This window comes from Bombus pyrosoma, linkage group LG6 (assembly GCF_014825855.1).
Source record: "Bombus pyrosoma isolate SC7728 linkage group LG6, ASM1482585v1, whole genome shotgun sequence".
Lineage (NCBI taxonomy): Eukaryota > Metazoa > Arthropoda > Insecta > Hymenoptera > Apidae > Bombus > Bombus pyrosoma.
Genome location: NC_057775.1, coordinates 3,181,408 through 3,192,776, shown reverse-complemented (window position 1 = coordinate 3,192,776; position 11,369 = coordinate 3,181,408). Strand labels below are relative to the sequence as shown.

The 11,369-nt window shown below is 33.6% G+C and overlaps 1 protein-coding gene across 1 annotated transcript; it reads left to right on the top strand.

The window, feature by feature from the left end:
* Positions 1 to 323: 323 nt before the first annotated feature.
* LOC122568657 lies at positions 324 to 10,567 on the top strand. Its single transcript, XM_043728635.1, has 7 exons — positions 324 to 383; positions 503 to 625; positions 3,102 to 3,164; positions 3,895 to 3,957; positions 4,094 to 4,135; positions 4,211 to 4,285; positions 10,493 to 10,567. The coding sequence occupies exons 1-7, from the start codon at positions 324 to 326 to the stop codon at positions 10,565 to 10,567; spliced, it is 501 nt and encodes a 166-aa protein (XP_043584570.1).
* Positions 10,568 to 11,369: the final 802 nt, after the last annotated feature.

Sequence of the window (11,369 nt, the reverse complement as noted above, 5' to 3'; positions counted from 1 at the left end):
AAACGAAACATCGTATGACAAAATTCTATTCTATATTTTCTTCGTACTTTTACATAATTCGCCTTATGTCCGCTCGTGCATTACTTTCGAACACACACCCCTCGTACGAAATTGAACAGGCATACATGTAAATACACGTACTTATATATGGAAGAGGGGAAGAGCAATAGGGTGGGGCAAGGGAAACGCGTCGACCATTTTCTGTCAAACGATCCGCCGAAACTGTCAGTTTTTTCGACTCGCGTGGACCGTCCAAATTCACGTGATGCTCGTGACAATCGCGAAGAATTATCGGCTTCGCGTTATCAGAACTCGAAATCGCCATGGAAGTCGCAAGATTCCACAAATACTACAGATCCTATAATTCTGGTCCTCAATGGCTGGTCCGTAGACAGTTATGCGTATCTTTTTGCCGAAAGTCCTATTGGCGAATAAGAAAGTGGAGTGACATAAAATACAAGATAACCCCGTTTCAGATGAAAATGATTCCTTTTGGTTTCAGTTATACCAGTATCTGCTGGCGGATACTAAGCTGAGGCTCATGTTTAATTTGGGTCCGCAATGCGGGATCGTTACGTTCGTTACCTTACTCATGATGTTCATCGTCATTGTCTGTTCGCTTGTGGTGAGTCGGATTTTTGCTCATTTTTATGACAACGGTTCTTTTCGCGAGACAATCGGACAAAAAATTTAATACGTTGACTGCCAGCCACAGCATTGGAATACTGTCACTTATTTCAGCAGGATAATGTTACATTGTTGTATGGTAATACATTATTAGATCGTTATATTAATAATAACGTAACGCATTGTTATATTGTACTATACGACGTGTGACACAAAAGAAACAAGACTGCGCTTGTAACTATTTTTACTAAACAAATTCAGAAGATTAACTAGGATCATCTTCGAAGTAGTTCCCTTTCGAGTTGAGACACAACCGCATATGATTGTGCCAGCGTTCAAGGCAATTTAGTTCGAGACAATTCCGTTGAAAATCCCTTCCGTTGCTTTCGCTTCCGCACTTTCTAACAACAAAAACTGGGTTCATTTGATGAAGTTGTTTAAAGGCACGAACTCGAGACATAAAATCTTCGTCGTAACGCTTGGTCAATAATTGAAAAAATGTCGTTGCAAATTTTTCCAGCTTAGCAAAAAACTTAATATTTATCTGCTGTTCGCTTTTCCTGTCCAACATTTTTCGACCGAGCGGAAAACATCATAATTGAAGACACATCCACTTGTGCCGATTGTGAGTGTAATGATCGAGCTAATCTTTGCAACACTGTCGCTACACAAAACATCTTTGATAGTCGTTCCTTTATCTTTCCCCTGCCACGCTTCATCCCCGAGCTGTAAGTGCAGTCCAGTGCTTTTTGTGTCGTACTTTATAATATTGTTGTGGTAATATTTGAAAGTATCACAAATTTTACGAATATGTTTCTTTAGCTTAAGCTCTTTAATTAATTCCGAGATTAATCTACATGACGTCACTAGCAAGTATAATGTCAGTCGCCAGTGACCTCCGTGGCACTCGACATGTTAATATTATAACGACCGGCGACGCTACACTAGGCATCATGTGAGTTAACTGTCAGTGTTAACTACTATAAAATTATACAAGTATATTTATTTATTTATGGACTTCTCCAAATTTTTTATCATATTAATTTTTTAACTTTTCAACCATTTCAAATTATTGAATTTTTTCTACAAACATACCATAACAAATGTAAAACATAAAATGTATATATTTACATATTTTATACATTCTCCACGTGAAAGTTATACACGAACCTGAGTCGTTAGTGGCCTTAATAACGTAACGTGATGTATAAGAGCAAGTGTTCCGCAAAAATCTATCTAAGATGAACATATAAAAATATACGATATTATTTATGAATTTTAACTTTTCTCATTTTTATATTTATTATATTATTAAACTTTTAAGTCTAACTACCTGAAGATATATTTACAAAACGATTTTGTAACTATCTGACAAATTAACCGTGTTGTAAGGTTAACAGTGTTAAAAATGAAAAGAGCCAAAAGCTGTAAATGGATTAAGATAGTATTTTATGACAACGTATCTTGCAGGCTAGCTCGTGATTTAACGCCTCGATGCGTTACAATTGTTCTGTTAAATCGTGGCCGGTTACTTCGTCTGGATGAGCGGAAGGCAGACGGATCGATAACAGTCGAGAAAGTATCGTAGTATCGTCGACAAGATGTCTCGCAATTACGAGTGTTCGTTTGCATCGTTTCCCCTTTTCTTCCTTTCTCTCTCTCTCTCTCTTTCTCTCTTTTCTTTCTTTCTTTCTCATTCTTTCTCTGCGGTGTTCTGATTAGCGGAAAGATCGAAAGTTTTTATCGGCGTTGAACGGCGAGAAAGGTTAATTTGATCAAGCACGAAGTTGCAAGCACGTCGAGCATGTTCGACTTTATTTAGCACACTTTCATATTGAGATTTGGAATATTCTTCATTTCTTTAAGCAGCATTCCGACTTAAACTTTCAAGAGATGAATTTCAATTCAATAATTTCGTCAATGATCTCATTATTGTAAACGTATCCCTATATTATTAAACGAAGATTGAAAATTTTGTTTTATATTATTTTGTAGCTTTAATGTTTTCTTAAATCTTATCGTGTTATATATTGTAATGTTACACGGCAACAATAAATAACTTAATTATCGCAATCGTCAATTCCTAAAATAGAAAACTAAGATAATATCCTGACGTGATTATTTTAATTAAAATATCAAGCAATAATCTTTATATAGATCAGAGAGACGATAACAGAATGACATTCGATAAATGAAATATCAGGTAACCTGAGAGATTACACATCTGTGGCAGCTGCAAAAACAGAATGTCACGATAAGCAACTTTATCTTTTACAAATTTTCAAATTATAGTATAAAAATCTGGAAATGGAATGTTTAGACGACGAATGATTTCATCTTGACGAAATTGATTTGATGCTTGACTTTTGCGTGGTTTATATATAATACGAAAATACGCCAGTCTTCCAATAGATCTAATAATATTCTACATATTTAAAGACACCAAGTTATTCATTTTCATGTATCGATCCCAGGGTGCAAAAGCGATCGTCTCGAATCAAAAAGTCTTCCTGGAATTGCAAAAAGAAGCGGACAAGGTACGGCGAATAATAACATGTTGAATTCATTTTGAAACGAGCTATCACTATACAGAGCGTCTCATTTTTTCGAAAAAATGTTTCAAATAAAACGGGGCCGTCTTATGATGAACATCAGATTTGACTATATGGTGACATTTTTCGAGATCTCAGCATAACTTTTGTTTCCTTAAATGAAACTATAGACTTTTTTACGTGTCTCGATTCAGTTTTTAATCCTCTGTAAAGAAGTATCAGGGTACTTTTATCTGAAAATGCGTGGTTTAAAAGATGTTTCAATGTTAATTTCATCAAATTGCGAAAGAGAAACAAGAAAAACATAAATGCAAAAGCTTTGCGTTATCTTTCCTTGTCTTTCATATGATAAGTTTTACAAGATTAAAATTAAAATATCTTTTGAACTAATCACATTTCCACGCAAATACCTTTTACGTTTTTGTAAAGAATTAAAAAATGCATCGAGTGATGTACAAAAAAACGTATAGCTCTATTTAAAAAACACAAAGGACATATCGAAATTTCGAAGGCACGTCCATATAGATAAGATTTGCGAGGATCATAAGATGCTTCCCTCGAAACAAGAGTTTTATTTGTATAATTAATAATGGTAAATTTATCGAATATGCTTTATTTGAGATGCTTTTTAGAACAATGTATAATTCAGCAGATAGTTTCGTGAATCAATTAAAATGAGACACCCGGTCTACATATAATCGTGTTTAATTTACAGAAAATTCCGCGGAAGAAAAGCATGGCGGACATCAGACCGATCTACAATTGCATTCATAAGCACGTAAGTTTGTTTCGAGTCGGTGCACCATGCCGAAAGTGCATTTCGTTGTTTTGCCTTCGTATAGCTTCGGAGTGTTGGTCGACACGCGAGCAACAATACGGTTACGGTAAATGGTAAATTGCTTTCTGATTTCCAGTTGCAGCAGACCGATGTGTTCCAGGAGAAGACGAAGAAAATGGTAGGTTGTTCTACACTCGAATAAATTTCTCCCCTCTTTAGAGTTACGCGACTTAAGCTCTCTGTATTTCGACAGCTCTGCAAGGAACGCCTGGAGTTGGAGATTCTGAGCAGCAGAATAAACTGTATCAACAAACTGTTGAAACCTGAGGTAAGACGTTAAAAAATCCGCCTGTTGCAGAACAAGACATGAAACAAGACAAATCGTGTTTTGGTTGCAAACAAAATACGATTTATCGAATATAATAGTTACGAAAAATATTCGCACAATATTGTATTTATCATAACATTTATGTACTAATTAATTAGATTCAAGTGTATTAAATTTCGTATAATTCATTAGTACTTTCATATGAATACAAAAATTTGATACCGTGAAAATGAAATGTAGAGCTGAGAAAAAAAAATGCTTCAGTGGAAGATAACGATGTGTGCCAATACTTTTTGTAGACACTGCGATACGAAGTAATAATATTTAATATGTTAATACGCATTTTGTCCAGTTTGTGCAAAGGAAAATGTATGTCACAAAGAAACGTAAATGCGAAAACATATATCTTGTATTAGTTGCATCATATGAAATATCACATTTTTAACGTGTTGTACTTTACTGAATTCTAAAGAATATTCGTTTATGTATATAAAAGCTAAACAATTAAAATTATATTCGAGATAAAAGCTTCTTAGGTTTCAAATGATTTTATATTATAACTTAATAATTCGAGGTCTTTTGTTTCTTTCCTTGTCGTATCAAATAATTACATATGTGTAGATTATCTTAACGGCTACTCACTTAATCTCAAAATACTTCTTTCTTCTGCTATTGATCCGATACAATCTGTTTTATTCAAGAATAATTTATAATCTGAAAAATTTTATAAATATTCGCGGATATTATCTGAAAGAATTAAAATTTGATCTAAATTTCGCGTCTTATTCGTAACACACCTTTATACCATTTTTTTTTTTTTATCTTTTTTTATCTTCTGTTCTTCTTGTTTAATTTACGAAATAGAAAGTTGCTATTGGAATTTTCTAATTAATATTAAATATATGTAATATATTTATGTAATAGATATGTAATAGAGATATGTAATATATCTATTATATATGTAGTAGAGATATGTAAGGATATGTAATAGAGGGATGTAATACGCTTATTAATATTTTAAGAAGAGAATGCGTGTAACCATTAGAAAATCGTGAAAATCTCGCAGCTTCATAAAAGTATATGAATTTAGACCACTTAAATACTTTTGATGTGAAATTTTTTATATAACTTCCTTACGAAATTTGAATCTAACTAGTAGAGTCATTAACAATTCAGAAAGTAGGATGGAATTCCTGCTATCTATTCTTCATGTACGTAGACAATGTTAATTAAATGAAAGATTCACCATTTCATTACTTCAAAGTAGTTTGATATTCATTCACGCCGCGACTGGAACGTGTGAAATCACCTATCGACTTAATAACGTATAGCTGCAGGTTGAATAAAACACATATCGTTTAATTAACATTTAATTCCTATAATTAACATTCAATGTTCTCTTTTGACGTTTGAATATTTTGCTATCAGACAATACTATTATTGATTCCATATAATGGTATAAGTATTACCATGTTATGATAAGTAAATTTACTGTAACATTACAAGAATATAAAAATAAAAATGTAGGTATACAAAGTATATGCAAAAGGTAGATATAAAACGAGTTTAAGGCATAATATTCATTAAGCAAGCAAAAGGCAGGATACTTGGGAAAAAAGTACTTACATCCTTATGTGTATAGATGTAACAAAAAGACAAATTTATTCAATGCTAACGATTGATATTAAATATCACGTGCAATATAGTGTCTTTAGGTTATAGGCCAGCAAAATAATTTAGTAAAATGATGGCATATTTGAGTAAAGCAGCAGTGAAGCGTCAAATTCTATTCTTTTCTTCGCTTTACGAACAATTCGCTATTAAAAGATTCACAAGTTCCCTGGGTCATCGGTTATATACGATAGTCAGCGGAACTGAAACTTCCATCGAACAAATAGAGATATTCTTTGAAAAAATTGTTCAAATAAAATGGATACGAGTGAAGACGAAACTGTCAAAAAATTCAGTACAAGTGGAATTTTCCTCCGATTAAATTTGCCAACGTAATTTTCCTACTCTTCCAGTTTAAAGCTCTGCCAAAACGCTTACTTACCGCTGGGCACGGAACGTGTTGAAAAGTCGAGTAAAATTTCAAAAAAATGTACCCACTCTTATTCCGACCGGGCGAGTAATTATTAAACTCAGTTGGCTCATAAAATTCTATTTTACGTGTTTTACAAACGTCTCGTACGGTCACTAAACTTCAAACTCTACAGAAAATATCGCACCACTGTGACTTTCAAGTGTAGCCAGAGAAGCGCTAACAACCACATACCCGAAACCAATTGACCGACGCAAAAATAGAATCAAACTCGCCTTTCAACCTATATCTTGAACTTTCGTTGCTCCACGAGTTTCCTTTACGATCTGTCTTTCCCTTAAACGGTTGAACGTGTTACGAGACTTCTCGAGGAAATACAAAATCAAACGAACGGAGAAAAGCTTCTGATCACACGTACAGAAATTGTAAATAATCCGACTATAGACAAAAGCAATATCTTGTACATACAATTGTTAAAAATAGATCCAACAAATTAGAGGAAATAGAAATTTTTCAAAATTCTTTAGAGGAAAGTTCCCGTATCGGCTTTGTAAAGAAATTCTTTGCTGTGTTTTAAAAAAGAATTTTCTAGCTGAATTATGATAAGTCATTCTTAAAATATGTTTCTAGGTTTTAACGAACCTCCTAAAATTTTTAATCTTTTTTATGTCATATTTTATCGTCGAGACGTATACAGTAAGTCATTTTTCATTTGCTATCGTCATAACATGACCGATGATTCTAAAATCCGACAAAATTTGCACGTCAAATAGGTCAATATACATGTAGTAGCAGATAAAAGAAAGTTTAAAATTAAGACACTGTGAGTCTTAGTAACTTTTATACTAAAAATTGTTTACCACGTTAATAACAATCATCTATTCTGTGGTATATATCTATCGAATGCTCTTATTAAATATAAATCTATTTTGTAAAATTATGATGTCTTCTTTTACACTTATTATTTTATAAACCTTCTTCTATTCTTTCTGTTACGCTATTGTATATACAACTACCTTAAGATAGCAGCTAATTCAAGAAATCTACACAACTATTACAAGCGTTCTTAAGACGTGCGAAAGAGTTGGTGAAATTATGTTGCCTTTTTTACATTTATTGTTTTATAAACATTCCTCTATCCGCCACTATATACAGTTATCTTACACCATATATATGTAGTATCGTCAATGGAATATACTGTTATTATATCCTGATATTGGTGATTTATTTATAATGAATGGATTGTACAAATATAGACAGAAAAACGATGGTAGTTTAACATGAACTAATGGCAATAACACGCTATAATCTAGACAACTCTCAACACAACGGATCCAACGTTCTCTCTCACGTGGACCACACTCTCTCGACAACGCTAGCAACACTATACTCTACAACGCAACTCGCACTCTCTGACTTCTCGACTTATTCTCTCCGACTTCCAAACTAAAACTGCCGCTCTCGCATCTCTTTTGTCTTTCCGTAGACCCACCACGCACGTGTTCCGCGACCGTTCATGGCCAAGGCCATGTAGGCCCTTTTTACAAAACTATACGATTGAAGAACGCCTCGGCTCTCGCAACATTGTATCGCTAACTCCTAGGCCTTATGTCCGCGATACTACATATATAAGATAACTGAAATATACTGTGAGATAACAGCTAATTCCATAAATTAATACAACTATCACAATCAGTCTACAACTACTACTACTACAAGATACAACTACCTAAGTCGTTCGAAAGAGTTTGTAAAATTATTTTGTCTTCTTTACCCTTATTATTCTATAAAGTTCCCTTTATCAGCCGCTATTTATACAACTACTGTAAGATACCAGCTAATTCAAGGAATTAATGCAACTATCAGAAGAGCTCTTAGGACGTTCCTCGCGAATCCCCTTTTTCATTTAACTTCTCGAGCGTCGTACAATGGGATTCTCCTTGCAATTACGTCAGCTATCCCTTCATCACATTTTTAACAATACGATGGCTACGCTAATAGACAGAATATATCACGCAGATAAGACGTATGATGTTCATTCAACGGTCGCGTGACAACTTAACTTCGCTATTCAAGCTCGGCAGGTCGCGCGTTCAACGGAATTCGTCGCAAGAAACGAACGTCGGCCACCGTGCAGGGGTTGTAGAAGGTTGGAAAAAGCAAGATCGCACGGCGCGATAATACGCCAGCCGTACGAACGAGCCTGTGCTTTTCAAAATTAGATTAAAACGATTAAAAGCTGCCCGTAGCCCAGCTGCGACCAAAAGGGACGAAATGCGATTTTCATCTTGTTAATTAGGACGAACTCGCGGAAATTCGCGCGGTTTCAGATATACATCGCGCGAACTGAAAGTATATCATGCCGACAGGCGTTAAAAGTGTCTGGAAACTTTTCTGTCCACGCCAGACAACAACGAGAACGACGATCGCGACGACGACCAGACGGGATTTAACGTTTATAAATTGCGTTTCATAAGACAGAAATTGTACAGGGAAAAATGTATTAAAGACATGTACATTCGCTGGAGTTTCTATTTATGACTGTGATAGAAGATTTAAAGAGAATGTATTAGAATTGTATTAAAGTTGGATTTTTTGTTGTACATGAGATATATAGTATCTATAGATAGTACATATCTTATTCTATCTTCCAATTTCTTTTTCCCGTTTTTCTGGTTCCGATTCAACACAAGCGAAAGTCAACAATTTTTGTGAATTGTGAATTGTGGCTTTATTTTATTTTTAAAAAGAGAAACAGAAAATATGTCGAGGAGGATATTCAATTTCTGTATTGTATAAGTGATATACCTTAAAAATATTCTGTTTTGCGTTTTAATAACTTTTATCAATTGAAATTTTTCTGCAGGCTCTGTTATAACTAGGCTGCAGATACTTATGCATTTATAGGGAATCTAAATTTAAATGTGTAAAAGCGTATGGAATGAATATCCGTAATAAACTACCTGTTATAACATTTAAAGAGTGTAATGAATCTTCATTTAGGTTTCGCTTTTCCAGTTGCGTGAAAGAATATACGTAGCTTTATCTTATTAATTAAATTTATAGAAAAGCTGGATTAGTAAGATGCAAATGAAATATGAATAAAACGATCAGTGTAAAATATAGAAACTAAAATACAGGCAGCAATTAGTAATTTTGCATTAATTGGATTTGTTACGAAACTGGAATAAGATATAATTCGAATTAACAAAGTGAGTAATGAGAAAAGTAAAATTTAAAAAACAGTGAGAACGTTAAAGAGTTCATTGAATTTAGGATTGTCCTTAATATCTTTGCATTAGTTAAATCTATAAATAAATTGAAATAACAAGATGTAAACTAAAAGCTAACAAGGTAGTCAATGTAGAGCGTAAACGTTAAAGGAGTTGGAAGAAGTTGGAAAAATGTTTCGAAGGAATATAATTGAGTTGCACGGAATATTGACAAGCAGCATTAGTCTTTTCCTGTTTATTCTTCACATTCTAAATTTATCTTCAGTAAAGGAAATAAAATCTCGAAACTTCAATTTCTACCCTGTAAGTCTTCGCAGAGAAGCTTCTCCACTGTTAGATAAAATCAAATTACCAAAAAAACCTTCGCATTAATAAAATAATGTTATAAAATTGTATCGAGTGATACAACTTCTTGAGATGAAAATTTCATTTTATTTGTGAAAACTCGAACGTTGTCAAACGTAACGAAAGCGTGAATTTAATCCTCGCTTACCTGTCCTTACTTAATCTCTCGAATTTCAAAAGTTAATTCCTAGATAACAATTGTCTGAAAGGAAACAATAATAGTACTTTGAAAAATTTCTATTCCGATTCGTAATTTCTTCGGAAGATTTAAAAAAGAATATGATATGTTACATTATATGAACCTTCTGCCAAAACTAATAAACTCTAGCAAAGGAAAGCGATAACTAAAATTTCCCATGCGAATTTCGTAATCGAAAGTACTGAAACTAAAATCGCTAAATAATTCAACTCGGAAGGATTAAATAAAAGCGATACCATGCCAAAAAGATTGTAGAAGGCTCGTTAACTTGCTTCGCAGAAAGGAGAAAATTAAAATTATCTCGAGCTATCTAAAAATTCATTAATCCAGCTGCTATCGTTTCAAAAGAGATACTTCTGTTCAGAGAAATTCGCGCATGCATGTTTCAGGCGCAGACTGAATGGCGGCGGAGCAGGTTACGAAAAGTGTATTATCGTCCCATTAACTCGGCCGCGTCGAAGTAATAGCCGGCGGCGTAACAATGTAATTAAGCAAATACAAATGCGTCCAATAAAGAACGTACAAATTGCATCGACTTATTACGCGCAGACGCGTTATGAGTTTGCGATGCTCGTGCATGTACCAACGCTGAAAACTTTTGCCGTGTCTGATCGCCACGAGGGGCATATTAAAGCTTCGCGCTTGTTTTATAAACAGTATAACATTCTTTTATGTGCATTTAACACGAATCTGAAATATTGAAAATTATCGTGAAACATCTATAAATTATGCATCTATCTAAGTATAATATTCCGATAAGAATAATTTTCGATTAGTTTTAGTAGTATTTAGAAGTGTCATAATTTTCTAGCGGTACCGCGTTGACACTGCCGTTACTTGTAATTGTGAATAATAAAAATTCCAAATTGTATCGAAATTTGACTTTTTACGATTTAAAAATTGCAAATATAGAACGTGGATTTTATAATAAAATGTATATAGAACTATACATACATATATATACATGTGAAGAGTCCACAGGCAAAAGGGGAAATGTCAAGTTCTAGTATTCCTTAGAAAACGAAAATTCATTTTTCAATATATAATAGTCACAACTTCATATTTTCATGGATATTATATACATATAAATGTATATATGTATAATATACATATATTCATAGATATTATATAGAAATAAAACATTATGGTCCTCTGCATCATCTTCAACTTTCGCTTATAACTTTAAACAATATATGACACGTTAAACTGTGAAAAATGAAAAGTGCGCAGTACACCTTAATTTCTTATAACTACTGTAAAATTCAG